The sequence below is a fragment of the Lithobates pipiens genome, unplaced genomic scaffold (genome assembly GCF_037356315.1).
Source record: "Lithobates pipiens isolate NorthernLeopardFrog02 unplaced genomic scaffold, aLitPip1_a1.2 Scaffold_18, whole genome shotgun sequence".
NCBI classification, from domain to species: domain Eukaryota; kingdom Metazoa; phylum Chordata; class Amphibia; order Anura; family Ranidae; genus Lithobates; species Lithobates pipiens.
The window spans coordinates 508,307,106-508,333,721 of NW_027507758.1; the positions used below are offsets into that span (position 1 = coordinate 508,307,106).

General features: G+C 39.8%; 1 protein-coding gene across 2 annotated transcripts in view; it reads left to right on the top strand.

Annotated features, from left to right (window-relative positions):
• The window catches only part of SNTG2 (syntrophin gamma 2), a 787,936-nt gene that overhangs the window by 342,270 nt on the left and 419,050 nt on the right, over nt 1-26,616 (top strand). For both annotated transcript variants that reach the window (XM_077488701.1, XM_077488702.1), the window contains exon 2: nt 5,010-5,147. In XM_077488701.1, the coding sequence (XP_077344827.1) occupies nt 5,010-5,147 (138 nt within the window). The remainder of the gene's footprint in view (nt 1-5,009; nt 5,148-26,616) is intronic.

Below are 26,616 nucleotides of genomic sequence, written 5' to 3' on the forward strand. Positions count from 1 at the left end.
TGCATGTGCGTGCCTACTATCCCGCTTAAAGGAGCCGACGTATAGCTACGACGGCTCATGGGATCGTGCCAACCTACCTCAGTATAATGACGGCAGGTGGTCAGAAAGTGGTTAAAGACAGGTTCTCATTTTACAAGTGTACCCAACAATTGTAGGTGAGTCTTTGAAAAATAGAGGCAATAATTAGGTGATAGAATAGGTTAGGTTAAACAGAGTGATAGCTTGATGATATTATAATGTCCTAGCAAACTGAACTTGTGCCCACCCCATTTCAGCATCTAAACTAACTACAACCACATCTTCTCCAAAACTACTGTAACTTTCTACCAACCAAAAGTACACCAAACCCATTAAAATGTTTCTGTCACTGGTCTTAATGAGTTCGCTATTTGGGCTGCTTCTTTGAAAATTATGGATTTCCCCAGAGATCACCTCAGCATGATTTGTGTTGTGTAGTGGAGTTGAGTGGAGACTAGGAAGGTGAGAGGTCATGTCGTGGATCTCTTTAAATATATAGATATGTATTCACCATGTCAGAGATTGGTGTGTTGTTGACACATCCCTATTGTATAGGAAAAAAGGAACCCTCCTTGCTTGGGACTTTAAAGGCAACACAGTTATAGAGTAAAAAAGCATTTATTATTACACATAAAATTTGATCCTACAAACATGTAATGATCAGTTAAAAACAGAGCATAACAAAAAAAAGCAAAAGGACAAAAACGTAACAAAATTGCATAGAAAGCATATAATCATATCATAAATACTCTCCATTTATTGAAAATCTCCATTACACCACACATTTCTGGTTGAAGCCCTTCGTCAGGAGTGTTGGATAGGATAATATGCAATCATAGTTTGTCTAATAAAGAAAATAAGAAAAGCATAGCAATATGACATGGATAATGGCAGCCATAAAAGAAGAGGACAAAAAGTTGTTCATGGGACACCCACTATATGATAAGCAAAAGCTAATTTGAAGGAGTATACTGTACTATGCGAACAGAAGGAGTTGATAAGACAATGCAGAAGATGGCGTCACTGGAAGCCTATTGACACTGCTCCACAGAGTCAACAAATATCTTATGGGAGCCCGCCATGAACTGGTTGGTCACAAATCAAGGTGGTATATGAAGTGCAGCGAAGGAGTTGTAAAACTGTATGTATAGAGACAAAGAAAGCAGGGAAAAGGGAAGAAGAAACAGGAAAGAAAAAAGAAAGAGGAAGAAAAGAGAAAGAAAGTGAAAGGAGAGAAGGGAGAGAAAACAGGAGAGAAAAAGAAAGAAGAAGTAAAAAAGAAACCAGAAAGTGTGGGAGAAAGCAGAGCAAAGACAGATTGGTAAATCTTATCACGGCTATGTACAAATATGTACTGCAGCTGTCCGTATGAATGTGACCTAGCCACAAGAGGAATGGAAGGAGTTTAACAAACAGCCTTTACCAGTAATCAATCTGATGATTGTTGAGTGATGCTATCCAAGCCTCAAATATAGCCTTTCTTGGTCTGTTTGTAGCACACTCAGGGTCACTTTAAAATCCCTCCCTAGAAAATATCCATATGGAAAATAGCTTATAAAGTACTCAACGGCCAGTATGTACTTGTACTCCAGAATCTCAAAGGAGGCTGGTGTACTCACTGTACTGTACCTGTGGCTAATGCCGCTGATCTGCATCTGACATCCATCTCTCCCGGCAGTGCTATGAAGCAGCACTGCTCCAACATAAAAACAGCCACAGGGGCAGGTCAACAAATAGAGAACCCCAGTTGTTTGGCATATAGCAAAGTGTGATGGCCTGTACCCCTGTCCACTGGGCAGTATCTGGTTATGGCTTGTATCCATGAACTGACACTGAGTACATCCCCCACATCTAAAAGTGCCCTTCCTTTTGCATGTGTACCCTCTGAATTCCCTTGTGTATTCGCTGTGGACCAAAATGTCTATCAGTGATTTGGTTCGTCGATAGGTAATTCGTTTTTTTTTTTTTTTTTAAACAAATATGTTTAAAACTGGATCAATATTTAAGATATGCCAGTGTCTAGATCTAGCATCTGTGGCTCTTTAACCATGTGATTGGCTGTGTCCAATCACAGCCGGTCACATGTAAGCAAGGAAGTGCCGGTCTCACACTGATAGAGTGTTAGGCGGGGAGAGCCGATCATTGGCATCTCCTCACAGGGGGATATGTAGAGATGTAATCAGTGCCCTGATTACAATAAAGAAAAAAGTGTCACCAATCAGTGCCCACCAATTGCCCACCAATACCAGCTATCAGCGCCCACTAGTGGCAGCAATCAGTGCCCACCACTACCCACAAGTACCACCAACCAGTGCCCATTAGTGATGCCAGTCAGTGCTGGCAATAAGTGCCACCTATCAGTGTTGCCCATCAATGCCCGTCACTGCTGTCAATCAATGCCCATCAGTGTTGCCCATCAGTGCCACCAACCAGTGTCCATCAGTACCACCTATACGTGCTGCCTATCAGTGCCCACCAGTGTTGCCTATCAGTGCCCATCAGTGCCCACCTATTAGTGCCCACCAGTGCCACCTAGCAGTGCTCATCAGTGCCACATATCAGTGCCACTTATCAGTGCCCATAAGTGCGGCATATTAGTACCTCCTTATCAGTGCCCATAAGTGCCACCTCATCAATGCCCACCAGTTCAGCCTATCAGTTGCCATTAGTGCTGCCTCATCAGCACACATCAGTGAAAGTGAAAAATTACTTAGTTACAAAATTTACTGACAGAAAAAAAGTAAAAAACTTTTTTTTCAAGATTTTTTTATTTTTTTGTAAAAAATAAAAAAACAAAGCAGTGATTAAATACCACCAAAAGAAAGCTCTATTTGTGTGAAGAAAATAATAAAAAAATTGTTTGGGTACAGTGTAGCATGACCGTGCAATTGTCACTCAAATTGCGACAGCGCTGAAAGCTGAAAAATGGCTTGGGCAGGAAGGGGGTGTAAGTGCCTGGTAGGCAAGTGGTTAAAGTCCCAAGCAAGAGGGTTTCCTTTTTTCCTGGATCTCTTTAAAGACCATGTAAATCATAACCATGCAATCAATGTCTGGGTTTCTCCAACCCAGGAAAGTATGGCACTGTTGACTGTGCTTTCCCCTTAGGCTCGGTTCACACAGGGGCGACTTGTCCAGGCGACTTCGCCGCCTGACAAGTCGCGCCCTGTTTTGTACTACGGAACCGTTCTAATAGGAGCGACTCAAGTCGCTCCGACTTAGAAAAAAGGTTCCTGTACTACTTTTGCGGCGACTTCGGGCGACTTGCATTGACTTCTATACAGAAGTCGTTTTGCAAGTTGCCGCTGAGGTCGCGGCAGGTCGCGGCGCTGCAAGTCGCGCCGCCTACTGTGTGAACCGAGCCTTAGGTCATCAGATATACCTCATCTGCGGAGTTGATGTGGGAAGGAAGAGTCAATGTTTCTCATTGCAGTTAGTGACGTGTTCCTGTGAAAAATTCTGATCATATTGTCAGACTTGAATTTGAAAATAAAGAATTGCCATGTTTCATTCCATGAAACATAGCATAGTGTTTCAGTAAAGAAAGTTCAAATGTTAACCGCAGATGTGTGGACAATGATTATTCTTGAAACACGATAAATTCACACCTTGTCGGAAGGTAATGCAATTACTTCAGGAAAAGGGGGTTGACTAAGGCCACAGAGAGGTTGAGAGATGGCCGGGCCCACTAGACAACAGCTGGGACCAACGAGCCTGGGTGTAAGTGGCTTACTTTGAAATCTTAGTATGGAGTAATGGAAGAGATCTGCTGGTCACATCGGGGAAGTATTCGTTTAATCCCAATAAATCTGTGTACTAGTAATGTCAAAAGAAGAAGTGGCTGCACATCACAGTTCATTTCAGATTTTTATTGAAAAACCACAAAGTGCAAGGTAGTCGTGTTTCACACAATAACAAAGTGCAAAGTAGATGCGTTTCACACATTAAGCACATCTTTATTGTGTGAAACGTGTCTACTTTGCACTTTGGTGGTGTCCTGCGGTGCTACCGTGTGATTTTTCAAAAAATATCTGGATACTGCTTACGGAGGCGATCTGGGGCTTGAACTCACGCATGGATTCCATTAGGCTTATGCATCTCACCTGCAGCAGCGAGTTCCCTTCAGTTACTAGTAATGTCCATCCCATGAAAAACTGGGAACACAGTAGTGGAAAGTTCATGGCAAAAGAAAGCATGTTGAGTTGGACACACTAAAAGGAGAGTGAGTGACTCGTCTGCATAGCTTCAGCATGAGGTGCTTTTTGTAATGCATCTGGGGAATAATTCCTGCTCTGCTTTAGCATGATCAGTCACTAGCGAAGGCTTCACCGCTGCGGTATGGCCAATATGCTCAGGACTATACAATTGAAAAATCAGTTTACTTTTTATTTAGTCAAGTAAATATGAAATACTGCATTTTAATATAAAGCATCTGTGTATCCAACCAGCAGACTGAGCTAGAGTCTTTTCACATATTCAGTTATTTCAGCATTTAACTGTGCTGAAAAGGCATGTGGTTTGCAGAAGCTCCAATGGGTTATTACAGGAGTGATTCATCCCCTATCAGAGGGCTCTTTACCAGGTTTTAATCAGGCAAGTCAAGCTTCCTTTGACATGCTATCCCTCTAGTTAACCCATCATGCTCTGGAAATCATTTGTCATATATTACATGTTTATTTGTTAAACAAAGATTGTACCTATACCTTTACAAAAACAGCAGAATTAAAACTGAACCAAAACAAATACAGTTTCTCTTTCTCAAAAAAGATCTTAAGGAAATCAACAAGTAAATCAGTTTAGCAAACATGTTGCTGAAGACATAGCTTGTTATCATGATTGCTAAACCATGCAGTATTTTATTATGGATCCTGGATTAAAAATAGAAAAACAATCCCAATATCTGTCAACCCATTGCTGTATTTCATACTGAAGTGATGTGGAACTGTACATTTACTGTTCATTTACTTATTGACCAATCCATTTTTTTTTCACAGACTAAAACTGGTTTTGCACAGCTGTATAATGAAGGTTCAGAAAATGCTTGTGATGTACGACTCAGACTCACTAAAGATACACTAACCATACAGAAGCAAGACGTGGTTTGTGTCAGTGGAACCGAGCAAAGTACAAATGTAAGTGTTCTGTCTGATTAATAGCTGAAAATATTTACAGAATGTGTATTTTCCACATGATGATAAAAAAAAAAAAAAAAAAAAAAAAAAACACATAGATGCCTAATTTGGAACACCAGCAAAATTCGTTATTTGAATATTATTATGCTTCAAAGCTCTATTTGATCTGAATCATGTGCTCCATATAAATGGCCCACTTTACTCCTAGCTGTAAGTGTTGGAGTATGAAAGAGAATCAGCTTGTTGATGAGAATGCTGAGATCATTTAGTTGCTATCACCTCCTCTAAGCATGTTCATTATAGGCTGAGATGCACATAGCACACCCCAATTGGCTGCAATAGCAACACATGAAAATTGCAGCAACATACGTATAGTCTAAAAGTAGCATCTCTCCCTCTTGTGATAAAAAGATACTGATATCAAGGCATGTTCAGGTACTGATACTAGTCAATGTAACAATACATTTAAATACTTTTTAATGAATACATGTATAGATACATTTTTTAAACCACATTTTGTACCACCAGTAATAAATCTATGACTAATTTAAATAATCTTTAACTTTTTTAGAAACACACTTTTTATTCAAAACAATGTTTTAAAAATATGCTTCTTATTTTTTTTTTTCTTTTTATTCTATGACAAATGAGCAAAAACATTTTCATGCACAAATGTGTGTATATATTTTGTAAACTTAAAAAAAAAAAAATCTTAAAACAGAGTGTGGTACTATGCTTCACACAAAGGGAGATACAATGACCAGTGAAGTCACAAGGCTGCAGCTGTCACAGTGCAATACAGTTTTTTGAACAAACCTCATGTGATCACCATGATTGGGAACCATGCTTATTAGTTCATAATTATTAGTGTAGACCAATGGCTGCCAATGACAACACATTTTTAGAACTGATTCTAAAACAGAATTTAGAATACTGTTCTCCAGTGGTGACTGGTGTTTTTGTTTTGGGGAGCGGCAAGCAATCCCCTCCATGCTGTTGGTTGGTCAACCAATCATTCGGGTTGGGTCGACGGGTGGTCAGTTGTTCGGTCCAGCCCCACACTTACCTCATCTAGGTCGTGGTTGGGCAGCACTTCCACAGGTGGTGGGCGGCAGCTTCCATCATGTCTTCTCCTCCTCTGCATCACAGCAGCTTTCGCCATGCATCCCCTCCCTCCTCCTCCTAGGCATCCAATAGGATCGACTGTCCTTTCAGCTAATTGGGGGATGGGCCTCAGGACCTGCTTCCTGATTGGCCAGAAGGAGGATCAGTGTGACAATAGCGAATATTCATTGGGTGGGCTCAGGCCGCAGTGCTCTGTGCCCCGAGTCCACCCTTTTTTGAAGCCTATTAGAGCCTCTGGCTCTAATCTCATGTTTCCAAACTAAACATTGGAATCTGTGCATCCAGAGCTCTGCATGTAGATTAAGGGGCCGGGTGCATGGATAGGGGTGGTGGTGCCTGTGCACCCCTAATAGACGGGCCACCACTGCTATTTTCTCTGCACAGGAAACTGTGTCTGAGAACATTGATCTACAAAACTAGGATGTCTAGGTATTAAAAAAAAACATGAAATGAGAAAAAATTGAAGGCTGCAATTGCTGACCTCCTTCTTATGCCCCGTACACACGAGCGGACTTTTCGACATCCAAACTCCGACGGACTGAGTCCGTCAGACTATCCGATCGTGTGTGGGCTGCAACGGACTTTAGCTTTGCTAAAGTCTGACGGACTTTAGAAATGAAGCATGCTTCAAATTTTCCCGACGGAACTCCGCCGGACCCGGTCCCCTTCGAAAAATTCGCTCGTGTGTGTGCTACTCCGACGGACTAAAACCGACGCTAGGGCAGCTATTGGCTACTGGCTATGAACTTCCTTATTCGAGTCGGGTCGTACGTCATCACGTTCGAATCCGTCGGAGTTTAGTGTGATCGTGTGTGGCCAAGTCCGTTCGGCCGAAAAGTCTGTCAGAACTCCGTCGGAACTCCGGCAGAACTCCTTTGGAAGTCTGTCGGACATAAGTCCTCTCGTGTGTACGGGGCATTAGAGTATTCGTTTTCTGGCAGTCTCTGGCTCTAGCCTGTAAGAAGTATGTTAATCATAAAATCAGAGGCTCAGAAAGTACCGAAGGCACTAAGGGGAGATTTACTAAAATTGGTGCACACAGAATCTGGTCCAGCTGTGCATGGTAACCAAACAGCTTCCAACTCCAGCTTGTCCAATTAAGCTTTGACATTGAGCCCTCGTTCATGCTGAACATGACATTAAAATTGTGAGACTTCATCTGAAGCTGCACAATTTCAAAGCTGCATGTCTATGTGACTTCGGGTGCGATTGGAAAAACAGCTGTGCACAGATGCCTTCTGAAGCTGCACCTGAAATACGCAAAAGTAGTGCTGAAATTACTTTTGCAAATTGTTGCGGCACCGCAAATTTGGCATCAGACCGATTGGTGCTGGCAATAGGCTGACCTATCAAATCAAATGAAAAATCGCTTCAATGTGAATGAGGGCTGAAACCTGGAGGCTGATTGATTACTATGCACAGCTGCACCAAAATCTGTGTGCGCCAGTTTTCGTAACTCTCCTCCAATACTAGCATGACAGCTAAATAATTAGCATTTTTAGAAATAAGATTAACAATGACTGATTGCGTATGTAAAGGTTTCTTTTAAATAGTTTCCAGGAGTTCAGCTTAAAAGTGTTACTAAACTCACAACACTAACATCAGTCTGTATATGCAGTAAAGCATGCTTGTTATACTCACTGTGGAACCTAAGGGGTTAATTCTTTGAATTGTGTAAAGAGGCTATAATGAAAAGCAAGATGGAGAGATCAAAATCCCAAATATGAAGAAAATTCAAATAATTGGAGAAAGGGGTAAAGAGGTAACAAACCTCAGGATTTTGAGGGTGTTAGGTATAGAGATCAAGACTCATTAGGTAGCATAACATTTAGAGTTTTATTAAAGAAAATCAAAACATGAGAAAAAAAAGGTACATCATATCAAAAGATAATTTATCTAGTAAAGCATATACAAGCAAAGCACTACCACTCTCGACATGTTTCGCTCGATAGAGTTTCTTCAGGAGATTGCTGGTGTGATGCTTTTTATACTATAGGTAACAAAACATTGGGTAAGTATCTCATGAAAGTATTACATAATACATTAACATGAAAAAACATGCAAATTGGCATGAAGTTTAGAGGGAACTATGCAAAATGTATAAAAAAAAAAGCAGTAGTATAAAAACATAAGGGCATGGAAACATGTGGACACAAAAAAAGAGACCAAACCTCACCAAGAATGCTTTAAGTCCATGAAAAGTATATACAGAAAAATGAATTCAGTCAGTGCATTTGACATCCCATCAATCCAGCTCTGCCACCTTGGCTGCTTGCAGATAAGAGCTATACCCGTGATATTTCTAAAAATAAATATATAGATAAGCCTATAGAACATGAGTTAAATTATCTATCAAGATGAAAGTAGAGATAAATATATAGCTCCTGACCATATAATTTGAGGAGAAAATAGTTACCTTGATTTACAATGGGGTTGAATCAATAGAGGTTTAAACTGGTACTGCTGAGGAATGACTGATCAGCAGATAAATAAATGTATTTGACCTGATACCGGACATCAAAATAAAAAGATTTGGAAAAACCAGACACCATTTGCGGGATGGACCTCTAGATAATATAGAGTATAACATATAAACCTAATGAAGTTCGAATAATACCAAGGCAGTCGGATGGTTAAATGTGCATAAACAGTGCGTCTTACCGAGAAATTTACATGACAGGTACACGAGACCCAGGAAGGATATCAACTCTCCTATGCAGGATGTCTCAAGCAGAGTGTGGAGGCACGTAGCTGCCATTTAAATAGTTCCTCTCTGACTCGGCGGCAAGTCACGGGCACAATAAGGAATGCCACTGCGCACACGTCAAGGGTGAAGGACGGCGCATGTACCTCAGACGTGAAGCATCATAGGGACAAGGCCGCCATCTTGGAAAGTCCAATAACTAATTAATAATAAATAATAATAATATGTTTTTATTATTATTGTCATTTATTATTATTATTCATTTGTTATGTTCCATTTGTTTAGATACGACATTCATTATTTCAGATAATTCGTAACTGAGAATAAATTCATATCAGCCAAATTTCACTAACAGCCAAATTTGAAAGGAAATTACAATACCTATAATGTATTAGTTACTAATAGTTAAGTTATTATTAGTTAGTAGACATGTGCATTCGTTTTCGTCCGAATGCATTTTCGTCCGAATTTCAGCTATTTTCGTTTTCGTTTTGACAAACGATAACGAAAGCACAAAATCCGAAAAACGAAAGATCCGACATAAATAAATGCTTTATTTTCGTTTTCATTGTTACAACAGTTCGATATAGAATAGGAGATTCGACATGACTCTGACAACAATCTGTGTCTATAGAACCTGTGTTCGAATGTGCCTAACCTTACCTCTATTAGTCCAAGATTATATAGAGAAAATATTCGACAGAGAAAAAAGATTTGACAGAGAGAAAAGATTCTGCAAGATACTGTCCTAAAAAGTGTTTGGGGACCCGGGTCCTGCCCCAGGGGACATGTATCAATGCAAAAAAAAGTTTTAAAAACGGCCGTTTTTTCGGGAGCAGTGATTTTAATAATGATTAAAGTGAAACAATAAAAGTGTAATATTCCTTTAAATTTCGTAGGGGGGGGGGGTTGTCTATAGTATGCCTGTGAAGGGGCGCATGTTTCCCGTGCTTAGAATTGTCCCTGCACAAAGTGTCATTTATGCAGGAAAAAAAGTCCTTTAAAATCACTCGCAGCTATTATGAATTGTCGGCTCCCGTAATACAGAGAACACTCATTGAAAGTCATTGATAAAAAAATAAATAAATAAATAATAAAAAAAAAAAGCGTGGGGGTCCCCCAAATTCAATTACCAGGCCCTTCAGGTCTGGTATGGATATTAAGGGGAACCCTGCCTCAAATTTAAGAAAAAAATTGACGTGGGGTTCCCCCTAAATATCCATAACCAGACCCTTCAGGTCTGGTATGGATATTAAGGGGAACCCCGCGTCAAATTTAAAAAAAAATTGACGTGGGGTTCCCCCTAAAAATCCATACCAGACCCTTTATCCGAGCACGCAACCTGGCAGGCCGCAGGAAAAGAGGGGGGGACGAGAGAGTGGCCCCCCCTCCCTCCTGAACCGTACCAGGCCACATGCCCTCAACATTGGGAGGATGCTTTGGGGGTCTGTGACCCCTCAAAGCACCTTGTCCCCATGTTGATGAGGACAAGGGCCTCATCCCCACAACCCTGGCCGGTGGTTGTGGAGGTCTGCGGGCGGGGGGCTTATCAGAATCTGGAAGCCCCCTTTAATAAGGGGACCCCCAGATCCCGGCCCCCCCCCTGTTTGAAATGGTAAGGGGGTACAAAAGTACCCCTACCATTTCACAAAGAAAGTGTAAAAAATGTTTAAATAAAACAAACACACTTTTGAAAAATTCCTTTATTAAAAATAAAAAAATAAAAAAAAGATTCCAGCGGCGGTAATCCACTCTTGCTATCCATCGACGGACGGTCATATCTCCAGCGATGTCTAATATCATCCAGCGCAGCGCAGCATCCTTCTTCTGTCTCCGTGGAGGAGACACTACAGGCATTCCGGCGGCTGACGTTTGTTATATACGGAGGGCGGGGCCACCCGTCACCTGACCCCGCCCCCCTCTGACGCAAGGGGAAACCCGGGGTTCCCTGTGACGTAGGGGTGACCCGCACCCCTCTGATGTAACACAGGCAGGTTTCCGTTACATCAGAGGGGGGCGGGGTCACCCCTACGTCACAGGGAACCCCGGGTTTCCCCTTGCGTCAGAGGGGGGCGGGGTCAGGTGACGGGTGGCCCCGCCCTCCGTATATAACAAACGTCAGTCGCCGGAATGTCTGTAGTGTCTCCTCCACGGAGACAGAAGAAGGATGCTGCGCTGCGCTGGATGACATGAGACATCGCTGGAGATATGACCGTCCGTCGATGGATAGCAAGAGTGGATTACCGCCGCTGGAATCTTTTTTTTATTTTTTTATTTTTAATAAAGGAATTTTTCAAAAGTGTGTTTGTTTTATTTAAACATTTTTTACACTTTCTTTGTGAAATGGTAGGGGTACTTTTGTACCCCCTTACCATTTCAAACAGGGGGGGGGCCGGGATCTGGGGGTCCCCTTGTTAAAGGGGGCTTCCAGATTCTGATAAGCCCCCCGCCCGCAGACCTCCACAACCACCGGCCAGGGTTGTGGGGATGAGGCCCTTGTCCTCATCAACATGGGGACAAGGTGCTTTGAGGGGTCACAGACCCCCAAAGCATCCTCCCAATGTTGAGGGCATGTGGCCTGGTACGGTTCAGGAGGGAGGGGGGGCCGCTCTCTCGTCCCCCCCTCTTTTCCTGCGGCCTGCCAGGTTGCGTGCTCGGATAAAGGGTCTGGTATGGATTTTTAGGGGGAACCCCACGTCAATTTTTTTTTTAATTTGACGCGGGGTTCCCCTTAATATCCATACCAGACCTGAAGGGTCTGGTTATGGATATTTAGGGGGAACCCCACGTCAAATTTTTTCTTAAATTTGAGGCAGGGTTCCCCTTAATATCCATACCAGACCTGAAGGGCCTGGTAATTGAATTTGGGGGACCCCCACGCTTTTTTATTTATTTATTTATTTATTTTTTTATCAATGACTTTCAATGAGTGTTCTCTGTATTACGGGAGCCGACAATTCATTATAGCTGCGAGTGATTTTAAAGGACTTTTTTTCCTGCATAAATGACACTTTGTGCAGGGACAATTCTAAGCACCAGAAACATGCGCCCCTTCACAGGCATACTATAGACAACCCCCCCCTACGAAATTTAAAGGAATATTACACTTTTATTGTTTCACTTTAATCATTATTAAAATCACTGCTCCCGAAAAAACGGCCGTTTTTAAAACTTTTTTTTGCATTGATCCATGTCCCCTGGGGCAGGACCCGGGTCCCCAAACACTTTTTAGGACAGTAACTTGCAAATTAGCCTTTAAAATGAGCACTTTAGATTTTGAACGTTGGAGTCCCATAGACTTTAATAGGGTTCTAAAGTATGCTATATACTAGCTCCGTCGAATCTTCTTTATACATTCGACAGACACCATAAGCCTTCAAAGACAGATTCGACCGTGATTCATGTGGATTTTCGGACGAATGCAATTTTTGAACGAAAAATGAAATAAATAAAAACGAATTTCGGGAGTAACTAAATAAATTAAGTTTTCAGACGAAAACGAAATTCCGAAACGAAATATTTTACTCTGCACATGTCTGTTAGTTAGTTATTATTTCAGATTTTCAAATTTACAAATTTTAGAATTTTACAATATTATAGTTTATGAATATTGTGAAAAATTTGTTCAACGGATTTTTCATTAATTAGGATATTTCCAAATCAAAAAAACGAATTTGAAATGAAACTAATTGCACATGTCCATTTACTGAAATAATTGCATTTCCATGTTCTGTGTACTATGGTGGACCAGATGTAGTGAATCCTGGGTCCTGGGTTTAGTAACACTTTAACTTATGGAGAAATATTACTTATCTGTAGAGGTTTTTTTTTTTCTAACATGCCTAAACTTCATTCATTATTTGACTGCATTTTAATGTTTGAAATCTACCTAAAAAGGAAGCACATTAAACAGTTATTACACTCCACCCCTATAATTTAGTGATTACTTTCTCCTACTCTTCCTGCCAAATCCAGAATATAATTTTTAATGGAAAATAGAAAAAAGTTAGATGAAATGATTGCTTTCTTATGAACGATTATCCATCTGTCAGAGTGTTGAAGAATTTGGGTCAGAGCTATACCTAATGGTGGTAGAAAATGAATATTGCTGTAAGATCTATGTTAACTGTTTATGTTTCTCTATGCAGCGACAATTTTGCTCACTACCTGGGAATTCAGTAAAACTATTTAAAAACAAAAAGAATTGTAGTTTTAAAGGCAATTACCTGCTTGTCAATATATTTTTGTACTTTCCCTTATAGGCTTTATAGCACAAAGGCTTAAGCAGGTGTGAACATTATTTTTAATTTTTTCCTTTTAATTCATGCCTTTGAATGCAAAAGGCAGCGTTTGACATGAAAATGCCATGTTGGCCTGCTTTACCTTGCATTCAAATTGCCAAGATGTACTTGTGTCTGCGGCAAATGCAATACAATGCAAATCAGGTCAAGCACAGCCTCTGATTTGCAATCTACACTGATCTATTGAAGGCAAATAGGAATCTGTTGACCTGCATCTGACATGCGTTTTAACGTGCGTCAGAAGCAAGAGAACAATGCAAGTCCTAAATTTGCATCAAAATACAAGTTCACTTATTTTGTAGTCCCCAATATAATAAAACACAGAATTCTATTTGGATTATATACTACTAATTCTGATACTGACAAGCAAAGATAAAATAGAGAAAATGTTATTTTATCTCATTGGGGAACTGCAACATATCCAAGAGTTCTCATCAGATTCATGTTTGTATCGTTAGTTTTGTATTGGATAACTAATGGAAAGCAATATACAATTATTATTAGGCAAGGAAAAATATGGGTATATTAATAGAATATTGCTTTAATTATTAATTCTTAAAGTGGTGTTCCAGCTGCAAACATTTTTTTCTTTAACCACTTCAGCCCTGGACCATTTGGCTGGCCAAATGGTTCGGGGCTGAAAATTCAGCACTGCGTCTCAAACAAAACAGACGTCCTTTTTTTCCCACAAATAGATCTTTCTTTTGATGGTATTTTATCACCTCTGCGTTTTTTATTTTTTGCACTATAAACAAAAAATAGCGTCAATTTTGAAAAAAACGCATTATTTTTTACTTTTAGCTATAATAAATATCCCCAAAAATATTTAAAAAAAAAATGTTTCCTCAGTTTAGGCCGATATGTATTCTTCTACATATTTTTGGTAATAAAATCGCAATAAGCATTTATTGATTGGCTTGCGCAAAAGTTATAGCATCTACAAAATAAGGGATAGTTTTATGGCATTTTTATTTTTAATTTTTTAAACTAGTAATAGCGACGATCATTTATCATGACTGCAACATTATGGCGGACACATCGGACAATTTTTACACATATTTGAGACTGTTCACATTTATATAGTGATCAGTGCGGTTAAAAATGCATTTATTACTGTGTAAATGAGACTGGCAGTGAAGGGATTAACACTAGGTGGCCTTGTAGGGGTTAAGGGTGAGTGATTATAACTGTGGGGGGAGGGGCTACGTGTGATACATCACTGATCACCGCTCCCAATTACAGGGAGCAGTGATCAGTGACAGTTTCATGAGGCAGAATGGGGAAATGCTTCTTTAAAATAGCATTTCCCCATTCCTCCACTCTGTGAAACAATTGCGGGTATCCCCACGATCATCAAGTCTGCAGGACCCACGATCCTACTCACGGAGCTTGCGGCCGGTGCGTGCGAACACCGCTGGCGGTGCGCACGCGATGGCATGGTGGAAAATTCAAAGGGATGTACAGGTATGCCCATTTGCGCAGCAGTGCCATTCTGACCATGTATAAGTACATGTGGCGGTCGGGAACCAAACACTGTAGCTGATAACTTTTAATAAGGACACTTACCTGTCCAGGGAGCCCATGATGCCAGCCCCCTTGAGGCTGATCCATGCAGCGGATCGGGTGCAAGTGCCAGCCACCATTCCAACCATGGGAAACCAGCAGCAGAGGCTTCACTGCCTTATTTCATACTGTGCATGCGTGAGTCACGCGGCACTTTCTGAATGGCCCCATTGTCTTCTGGGAGACACACAAGTCCCAGAAGGCAGCAGGGGAGGAGAGGAAATGACACCTTGGGTCGTGGCTGAACTAGGACAGAAGTACACTCAGTACTTCAGAAAAGGTAAGCAAAATAAATAAAAAATAAAATAATTATTCAAAATTGAGTGGTGGAGGGGCGCTCTTTCCTTTAAGATAAAGTCTCATGTACCTGCCATGTAAAGGTAGTAAAAGTGGGTGGAACTCCGCTTTAACCCAAATATTTAATAGCACTAATAATAAATGGTCACACATCTACTCCTAGTGGAGTTGGCAGCATCCTAGAATTATAACCATACATTAGTAATTCACTTACATTTTAGGAACACTTTCTACTGCTTTTTCTAATTATTCATTTTCATTATAGTTCTCAATATATTTTTTGTTGGCTTACATTGCCAATTTTAATATCCTCTTCTGCCTTATTTCTTCAGTTAATGCAAAAAACGGAATAAAAAAAGTTGTCTTTTATCATAAATTAGCATGGAGGTAAAACTGTCACTTAGTATGGAAAAATAATAAAAGCGTGTGATTTATATCTATTTCTTCCAATGACATTTTATATTACTGCTCTCTATTGATCTTTTTACATGGAATTAAAAACCTTGTCAGAGTCAGTTACCTCTTGATTTTACAGATCTGTAAAAATATGGATGCTACAGAGGAAAGCAAGAATATAATCAGTACTTGAACAGCGTTTAATAAAAAATTATGTACAATAAAAAAGAGGCTGTCATCGCATTTTAAATCATTTAGATGTTAATGGCAATCTACAATTGTTTTTTTTCTTTGTGAGTTTTGGTTTCAGCCCACCCTAGGAAAGCAATATATATATATAACTTGAATCCAATCCACTTATGGTTTGTGTAGTGCTTCACAAGTGTGCATTACAATAAACCTCTTTTTGCCTCAAACATTCTTATGCTGGGATACACCACAACATCCAGTGGCTTCATACCATTCTCACTGATATAAAGTGGTAATTTAGTGGAGTAAACTTTTTTTATTTCATGGGCAAAAATAAGTCATTACAACCACAAAGAGTAGACAGTGAAAACTTAGAACATACACCTTATGCTTCCAATAAGTTGTCAGGCTTGAAAATATACAGCTAACCTGAACAGAAAAAAAAAGCAAACTCAGAGATTTTTAACCTATTAATCAGTTCCCGACCGGCGCACGCCGATGTATGTCGGCAGAATGGCACGGGCAGGCATATTGGCGTACAGGTGCATCCATTTTAAATGCCGCCCTGCCATCGCGAGCGCGCCACTGGTGGTGCACTCACGTGCCGGTCGGGACCCCGTGAGTCCGGTCGCGGGTCTCGCGGACTCGATCGCCGCGGGGATACCCGCGATCGTCTCACGGGGCGGCTGAACGGGGAGATGCCATTGTAAACAGCATCTCCCCGTTTTGCCTAGCAACAAGTGACGCTGATCTCTGCTCCATGTGATTGGAGCAGAGATCAGTGTTCACTAACACAAAGCCCAGCCCCCCACAGTTAGTAACACGCCCCTAGGAACACTTAACCCCTACACTGCCACCCCATGGTCAACCCATTCACTGCCAGTGTCATTTACACAGGAATCAATGCATTTGTATAGCATTGATTGCTGTATAAATGACAATGGTCCCAAAAATGTGTCAAAAATGTCCAATGTGTCCGCCACAATGTCGCAGTCACAATAAAAATCGCCGCCATTACTAGTAAAAAAAAATTATTAATAAAAATGCCATAAAACTATCACCTATTTTGTAAACGCTATAACTTTTGCGCAAGCCAATCAATAATCACTTATTGCGATTTTTTTACCAAAAATATGTAGAAGAATACGTATCAGCCTAAACTGAGGGAAAAAATGTTTTTTTATATATTTTTGGGGATATTTATTATAACAAAAAGTAAAAAATTATGCGTTTATTTCAAAATTGTCACTCTATTTTTGTTTATAGCGCAAAAAATAAAAACCGCAGGGGTGATCAAATACCACCAAAAGAAAGCTCTATTTGTGTGAAAAAAAGGATGTCAATTTTGTTTGGGAACCATGTCACATGGCCGTGTAATTGTCAGTTAAAATGAAGCAGTGCCGAATCGCAAAAAGTGGTCTGGTCTTAAGCCAGCAAAGTCTGAAAGTGGTAAAAAGTACAGTAAGAAAGCATGGATATTGGTAACTTTTCACTAAAAAGGGAAGGAATGCTTTGATTTGCTGGCTAAGTTAAAAATCCCACAGTAGAGTTCTACCCTTTGGGATTGGAAGACACCCCAGTTACGGAAATTACTTCAAACAGCTACTCCAGCGTTGCCCAACGCTGTCCCTATGTAGCCCCACCTATCTGGGAAAATGACTATCAATGCAAGAGGCTTTAATATGACTGAAAAAAGATCACAGCTTCTTGGAGAGATAGACAGACTTTGGACTCAAATTGCCTTTATCCAAGAGACTTCAAATAGGGAGAGATAACCAAACAGACCAAGATGCACAAAACCATTTCACAATCCCCACCCTTTTAGAAAATGGAAGGGATTCTCAATCTTAGTCTCTAAAATGATTTAAGTTGTTTTGGAGGGGAACTGGTGGACCGCGAGTCAGGGGCAGATCCAGAGTCTAGTCTCGGGAGGGGCACTGCCAGAAAAGAAGGTGAACCTGTACGCTATGTTGTGCAATAGCCAGCAAAGGCACGCATGCTGATTGGCCAGAGGGGGAGCCAATCAGCGGGTCCAGTGGAACTAACGGCGGAAGCACCCACATGCAATCACTCCCCGAAAAAGCTGGAACAGCGGTCTGCTGATGCAAACAAGGCAGATCGCCATTCTGTCAGAGATGAACAGAGTTATCTTGTGTTCCTGATATCCAGGTATGTAGTCAGTCCATCCCCCACACAGCTACAAAGCCCCCCCTGGGGACACAGTTAACCCTTTGATCACCCCTGATGTTAACCCTTCCCAGCCAATGTCATTAGTACATTGACAGTGCATATGTTTAGCACTGATCACTGTATTAGTGTCACTGGTCCACAAAATTGTCAAAAGTGTCAGTTAGGTGTCCAATCTGTCCGCCACAATGTTGTAGTCCCACAAAAAAAAAATCACTGATCGCTGCCATTACTAGTAAAAAATAAATAAAAATGTTGTAAATCTATCCCCTATTTTGTAGATGCGATAACTTATTAGGATTTTTTTTACCAAAAATATGTAGCAGAATACATATTGGCCTAAATATATATATATTGCTATTTTTCCAAAATTGTCAGTTTGTTTATATCGCAAAAAATATAAATATCACCAAAAGAAAGTGCTATTAGTGTGAAAAAAGGACATCAATTTTACTTGGGTACAGTGTTGCATGACACGCAATTGTCAGTTACAGTAATGCAGCGCAGTATTGCAAAAAATGGCCTGTTCATGGGGGGGGGGGGGGGGGTAGAACTTTCCAGAGCTAAAGGAGTTTAGATTGAACAAAACTAAAAGGGCAGCATTTGTTTTTCATAAATACTGTAATGGCACACAAGATTTTGCGATCTTACACATTAATTGATTCTTTTACTCACTTTTATATAATGTTTTGGTTCTCTGGTGGGGGGAGGGGCTCCCATGCAGGAGTAATGGAGATGAGCAGGATTTGTTAATTGTACTGTCTGTCTGCAGGTGCAGCCGGCAGCATCAGATGTCACTGCTTCTTCCTGTGTTCACGCCGTGCTGTGGAGAAGATGGAGGGAGGAGGTGGGTGGAGCCAACACTCTCACTCAGGTGCGTCACTGGTTGCTACATGCCAGGCGGCACAGGTGTTAGCAACCAGTGCAGGGAACACTAGTCAGCAGCGCAGCTCCACCCACCCCCTCCCTCCAGTGCGGTGTAATGACCATAACTTTCTCTCAGCACCACTGATCAGCTGATTATACTGATGTGAGAGAGAGAGACTCGGTCGGGAATGCAGTCAGTGATATTTTCGGGGGGGGCAATTCCCCCGTTGCCCCCCCCAGGATCCGCCCCTGCTGGGAGTGCTGTTACCTTTTTTTGGAAAGGGAAGATGAATGATAAACCTATCACTTTAGCTAACATTGATTGCCCTGATATTAGACAAAGTTCCCTTTACCAAGAAGATCTGTGCCTCTCTCCAGAGCTTCGCCAAGGGAATTTTTATATTGTGTGGACACTTCAATGTTCTGCTTCTACCAGTAATAATTACACATAAAGTAGTTCCTCCCTCCCCTATACCAACTCACATACAGTAGACCAAAACAGAACTCTCGTTCCACTGAGTTCATACTTGCCGTCTTATGCATCCAGACACTAAAGTATCCACTCACTACTCCACCCCATTATAGATAGTCCAGACTAGTCAATCTCTACATCTACAGTGTGATTTACCAAACCTTAGAAATACAACTATTGAATCTAAGTTTTTTCGCACCATGCCCCAATTGCAATATCCTTCTCCTTCTCTCCTATGGAGAGCTCCCCCACCTTCTGGAGACTAAATCCTCAATCCTTAGTAGCACTACTTGCCTTTTATACCTCCAGCAAAAACTTGATAAATACTTCACCCTCAATGACATGCTTGACTCCACAACTATAACCCTATAGAAAGCCCACAGGTGTGTGATCAGGAGGTGAATCTCTGAAACTACTAATGCAAATAAAGGCAGAATCCTAAAAACAGATAGCCTCACCCATCAATTGAACCTTCACTCTCTGGCGTCATCTTTTCAATGAGCAGGCAAACTACTTGCATGTGTGCTCAAAGATAAGACAGGAACACACACCAGAGATCACATCTGAGATGCAGTAGGTACTCAACACTGGAACTCTGCAGATATTGCCCTGCAATTCAGAAAATACTACAATTCCCTTATACAAGTTGATCCCTACACCACTCTCTCTTTCCAGTGCCACACAACAAGCAACCAAAATGGACTCTTTCTTGTCAAAATACAACAGCAGTTACCTGTAAAGCTTTTTTTCAAACCTAGAACTCCCTTTCCAGCTAGAAAAAGTACACATGGCAATCACCAAAATCAAACCTGAAGAAAAGCCTGAGCCCTGGCAGCCTAATGCCTCACAATTATAAAACTTTTAAATAGACTCTTATACCTCAATTCATGTGAGCCTTTGACCCCCAACCACTATCATCTCTACATCCCCCCCACCTTTTGAAGGCCTACAGTATGGCCATTACAAAATAGGAAAATGATCCCAGTTTGTGTGAGAACTTTAGACTCAGATTTCTACCGAACATATACATAAAAACTCACCCAGTACCCCCTAGCCAACCAATTTTAGCAATAATATCAAAGATTAGCTGGACTTCGTACCTGGAAGAGAAGCCTGGGAAAACATTATCAAAGCCATCAACCTTTATCAATGGGTACAGCCTGGAATTATCCTTGGGTTTCTTCTTTCTATGAAAGTGGAAAATGTGTTTGACAGGGTAGGATGGGATTATATGACAGCCAAGCTCAGACATTTGGGCCTGAAAAACAAGATGATTTCCAGGATCATGACTATTTATCAAGAGTATACTGTCAGCAAATAAAACGCTGACAAACACTTTCCACATCCATAAGGGCACTAGGCAGGGATGCCACCTTTCAGCATGAATGCTTTAGAATGCTTTCAGTGCATAATCAAAAGCGACATGGGCATCAACTTCTTCTCCATACCCTCTAATGAAATATTATTTCACTGCATTTGTGGACAACCTATGTCTTTTCTGACCCAACCTTTTAAGACCCCCCCCACAACCTACTACTTGCCTTTAATGACTTCAACCAATAGTCGCACTGCACAATTAACTACTCAAATTCTGCAGCGCTCAAGCTCACTGAACATGGTTAACGCTTGTAAAGTTAACTTCCTCTTTGTGTGGGACCCTAGAGCTATTACGTATCTAGTCATCAAGCTACCCACAGATCTATCAGATCTTTACACACTCAACCCCTTTTGTCTCCTCATCCGTATTACACAGGATCTGCATGTGCAGGATACATTTCCCAGGTTTGAAGAGCCACCAACCTAAAAATGAATACCTTATCGAGCTTCTACCTTTTCCAAGCCGTACCTGTGGAAACAATAAACTACATACAATAAGCATGTTGACTCCTACAATGCCCACATAAATGGGAGGCATTGGCTTGCCTGCCATCTTACATGCATGGTGGACTGGGATGTCTATTTAAATCTAAAGCTTGGACCCAAATTGAACAACTGTTTTCACAAATTCCATTTAACTCCTGCTCCTGGGTTGAAAGGCAATTGCTCCCTTCTTTTTAATATTCTATTCCTACCATAGGAACATCCTTAAAAGCATTCTTTACAGTCTGCAAAAAAATAGTAATTTATGATGTAACTAGCCCCCTGACTCCGCTGGAAGGAAACCTGGACATTCCTACTGGCTCAGCTAGAAACGTTATGACCGCATGGCATCTGGATCCCAGAATCACAGCAAGAAGTCCTTTAACAAGGACACTTTTTAAAACTTAAATGCTCTTAAAGCACTGAACAAGAATATCCTGGTGCCATATTGGACATAGGTAAAAATACAACAGTACAGCACAGATACACAAACTAAAAAATAAATAAATAAATAGAATGCAGAATAGATAAGGGAAGTATCAAGAGTCCACAAGTGCAGAGTGTCTTCTTTCAATCAAAATGAGAAGTGATGATGTGATCCCTTCCACCGGAGGATAAGATGGACTCTCACCTTAGGCAATGGACCCCTGACAGCTCAGGCAGGTCAAACAGGCATGTCCCCACCAGGGGTAAATCACAGGTAACAGCTTTCCAACATCGGTGTTCCAAGGGTTAATCCTTCTCATGTCCCTTATACCAACATAATCCAGTGAAATACATATAAAAATATAAAAGGGCAACAAATAGTGCTCTCCGTTTCAAGATTTATTAAAAAAACAGATTTAAAATAATACACTCACATGGTATGGCACTGCGCTCCAGTGCCGAGTTGCAGACAAAGTAATCATACAGTCACAGAAACCATCCATGCACAGATCAGCGTTGAAAACAGGCGGGTGACGTCACGGCTAAAGTCACCCGCATACTTCCAAATACTACACTTTATAGATGCCCTACACTATAGAAAACATTTTGCATGTATTCTTACACATGTGGAATTCTTGTGTGTCTCTCCAGAGCCACGCACTTACGTCATTTCTGGTATGGAAGTAGGGAGCCTGGAATGCAGTTGAAGTACACGCTGCGAACCGGCTTCCCCTACATATTATTTTGACCATATGCTGTTGTAGTTTTTTAAGGTTTTTTTTCCCATTGTTGGGAAGTTTTTGTTTTTAGTTCTAAGTTTTAAAATAAAGTATTTTTTACTACTACACTATGGGAGCCTTATCTCTTCCTATGAGGATCTAATCTTGGGAAGCTACTGATCAGTTATTTGGATACGGCGATCAGTGAAGTGCTCAGCAGGAGACCGGTTTGGGCATCCTGGTCTGGTGGAATAGCTGGAGAGGCTAGTGAGGAATGTCACAATAGACTACTGGCAGACCACTGGAAAAGCCACCAAGGGAGACAACCCATGGTTATCCGTATATGCCTACCACCCCTGCAGGGGTATCAGGAGCTGGTGAGTGGGGACCCACAAGGGGGAGCACATGAGTCACCTGATCTGTTGAGCACAAGAGTCACTTGATCGTTTGAACACTTGGTCATTTTGGAGCTTCACCAACTTCACGCTGTTTTTGTACTTTTCATTGTTTGGATGGTTTGGTGATACACATATTAATTTCTTGATGAATTTTTCTGATGAATTTGGGAATCTTTTCTGGTATTCAATTTTTTATACACAGGAGTAATTCATTTTGGTCACTTACTATATATACGCCATTAATGATTGGTTTGGTTGCATTATTATTTTTAGATCAAATGTTGATATTTATGATTGTAGTACCATCATTTGATTATTTGAGCACTTTAGCGTGTTAGGATGCACATATTTGTTTGTAAATTAGGGAATAGGTTTCCCCCATATATAGGTAGCGCCATCTACCTCAATTCACTTACCTCTTCTACATATGTGGTGGCAATGCCCAGGGATCCAAATATTCTTTCTTGAAGTCCATAGTCTTTTTTTCAAATTCTTTATTTTTTAACATGCATACAGTACAGGAGGGGTAAAGGTAACTTATCCAAAAAACATCACATCATATTCATATTCTCAGTGGAGACAAAAAGTACAATATAATGACTATATAAGATAACTAACAATGAATTTCATATCTTGTTAAGGTAGGGATCTCCTGATAGAAATAAATCTTTGTACGGGAGCAGACATTTGAAAGTCAGCTAATTCCTAATGACTGAAAATGTCTCTGACTGTATTGCGTGGGTTTACCAATTATGAATAAAATAAAAAGGCAGTCATGAATGAGGGTCGGTCCTCCGGTTTGGAGGAGACTAGTAGGGTATGTATAATAGACAAATAATGTCTCAATAGCTCAGTGCTAGTGCACAGGCTCTCTAAGTACATCAATGAGTGGTTAAATTCTGTAGTGGAGAGAGAAGTGAAGCAATGTTGAAGCTGTAATGCATTCCAGAAAGGCAGGTCCCATGGAGGAAGATAAGCATACAATTCACGGACAGTCTGGGCTACCACAGGAATTGAGATTAGCAGACAGCAAATTCTGTAAAGAGAGATTGTCAGGCCAGAGGAAAAAAACAGTGTTTCCTATTATGAGAAACATCAAAGATGAGTTAGGAACTAAATGAAATCATTAAATTCCTTTATGAGAATAAGTAATGGTTGGACCTTTAGTCAGTTGCGATTTTAACTGGTGTGGCAAGGAGTTTGGGATGCCAAGTACGGCTCTTTAGGAGGGTCTCTGCAATATTGTTTTTTAAGGTGATCCAGGCATTGTAGGGTTTGTGTCTGTGCCAGTGAATCATGTCTTGTGAGATATTGGAGTTTGATTCTGTACAGTACGTGGCCCCAAATTCGGGTTGCAAAATGTAATTCTCTGCTGCACAAAAGTGCTTGACATTTTGTGACCTGACTTTGGGGCCACGTACTGTATCTCGGGGTCACTTATAGCTAGAAATACCAAATTTGGTATGCAAACACAATAGAACTAGCACTACAACATATCCATATTATAAATGTGCTAGAAACCCCAAATATGGATATGTTGTAGTGGTAGTTCTATTGTGTTTGTATACCAAATTTGTTGTTTCTAGCTATAAGTGACCCCGAGATATGTGGCCCCAAATTCGGGTCGCAAAATGTCATTCTCTGCTGCAGAAAAGTACTTTCATATTGCCCATATCTGGGGTCGCTTGGTGGCAGGTGATGTGGCAAGTGGACAATCCACAACTTGGTCACGTGGCACTCGTGTCAGGCCACGTGGCACTCGTGTCAGGTGTCGTGGCAAGTGGACAATACACAACTTGTGGCAGGTGACGTGGCGAGTGGACAAATACAATACACAACTTTTGGCAAGTGGACAATGACATACAGCATATGCCCTTGCTTTGCGATCGATATCTGTGACTTCTTCAATCAGGCATGCTGACAACTTCATTGATACCATAAATATAAATGAAATAAGATGTGTGTGGTTTTTTTTTTGCACTGGTACACTGCAAGTATGAAAAGTTGATGTGACAGATATATATAAGTAAGTATAAGTAACTAACCATCTTCCAAAATTTCTAATTCAAATCGAAAAGATTAGAACAGAATAGAAAAAAAAAATTTAATAGAATAAAATAGAAAGAATATACAACCATCTTCTGAAATTCAAATTTGAATAGAATACATTTGAATTTCGAATAGTATGAATTCAAATTTTTTAATTAATTAATTTTAAATTTGGATAGAAAAGATTATAATAAAATAGAAAATAGACTAGAAAAACGATAGAACAGAACAGAATAGAATATATTATATTTTATACTGTTCTGTTCTATTGTTTTTCTAGTCTATTCTTTTATATTCTATTAAAATCTTTTCTATTAAAATTGAAATTATATACTAAATTCTAATTTCGGAAGATGGTTCTATATATATATATATATATATATATATATATATATATATATATATTTCCGACATTTGAATTTTGTATAGAATGAATTCGAATTTGAATAGAAAAGATTAGAGTAGAAATAGAGAATAGACTAGAACAATAGAACAGAATAGAATATAGATACTATCTATATAAGTTTTAATTTTTTTGCAGATTACCATTTGTTTTAATAAGATCTCCTGCAGACTATTAGCATCCATTTCATTTTTTGCACATCTCCTGCAGACTATTAGTATCTATTTCGTTTTTTTTCACCAGATCTCCTGCAGACTATTAGCATCTATTTCATTTTTTTGCAGATCTCCTGCAGACTATTAGCATCTATTTTTTAGCAGATATCATGTAGACTATTAACAGCCATTTCACTTCGTTTTTTGCAGATCTCCTGCAGACTGTTAGAATCAATTTCATTTTTCTTTTTTTTGCAGATTACTATTTATTTCCATCAGATCTCCTGCAGTATATTAACATCTATTTCATTTTTTGCAGATCTCCTGCAGACTATTAGCATATATTTCATTTTTATTTTAATTTTTTTGCATTAGAACAGCCATTTCCTTTAGATATAGATGCTAATAGTCTGCAGGAGATCTGCAAACAATGAAATATATGTTATTATACTGCAGGAAATCTGATGGAAATAAATAGTAATCTAAAAAAAAAAATGAAATTGATTCTAACAGTCTGCAGGAGATCTGCAAAAAAAAAGAAGTGAAATGGCTGTTAATAGTCTACATGAGATCTGCTAAAAAAAATAGATGCTAATGGTCTGCAGGAGATCTGGTTAGAAAACAAAATAGATACTAATAGTCTGCAGGAGATCTGCAAAAAAATTAAATAGATGCTAATAGTCTGCAGGAGATCTTATGGAAACAAATAGTAATCTGCAAAAGAAATTAAAAATGAAATAGATAGTATCTATATTCTTATCTTATCTTCCGAAAATTCGAATTTAGTATATAATGATTTTGATTTTAATAGAAAAGATTTTAATAGAATATAAAAGAATAGACTAGAAAAACAATAGAACAGAACAGAATAAAATATAATATATTCTATTCTGTTCTGTTCTATCATTTTTCTAGTCTATTTTATATTTTAGTATAATCTTTTCTATCCAAATTAAAAATTCATTAATTAAAAATTTTCAATTCATACTATTCGAAATTCAAATGTATTCTATTTGAAATTTGAATTTCAGAAGATGGTTGTATATTCTTTCTATTTTATTCTATTAAATTATATTTTTTTCTAATCTTTTCTATTTGAATTAGAAATTTTGGAAGATGGTTAGTTACTTACTTATATACATCTGTCACATCAACTTCTCATACTTGCAGTGTACCAGTGCAAAAAACACACACACATCTTATTTCATTTATATTACTTTTCTGTAGACCAAATTCGGGTCGCAAAAATGTCATTCTCTGCTTCAGAAAAGTGCTTGACATTTTGCGACCCGACTTTGGGGCCACGTATCTCGGGGCCACTTACAGCTAGCCCCAAAGTCGGGTCGCAAAATGTCAAG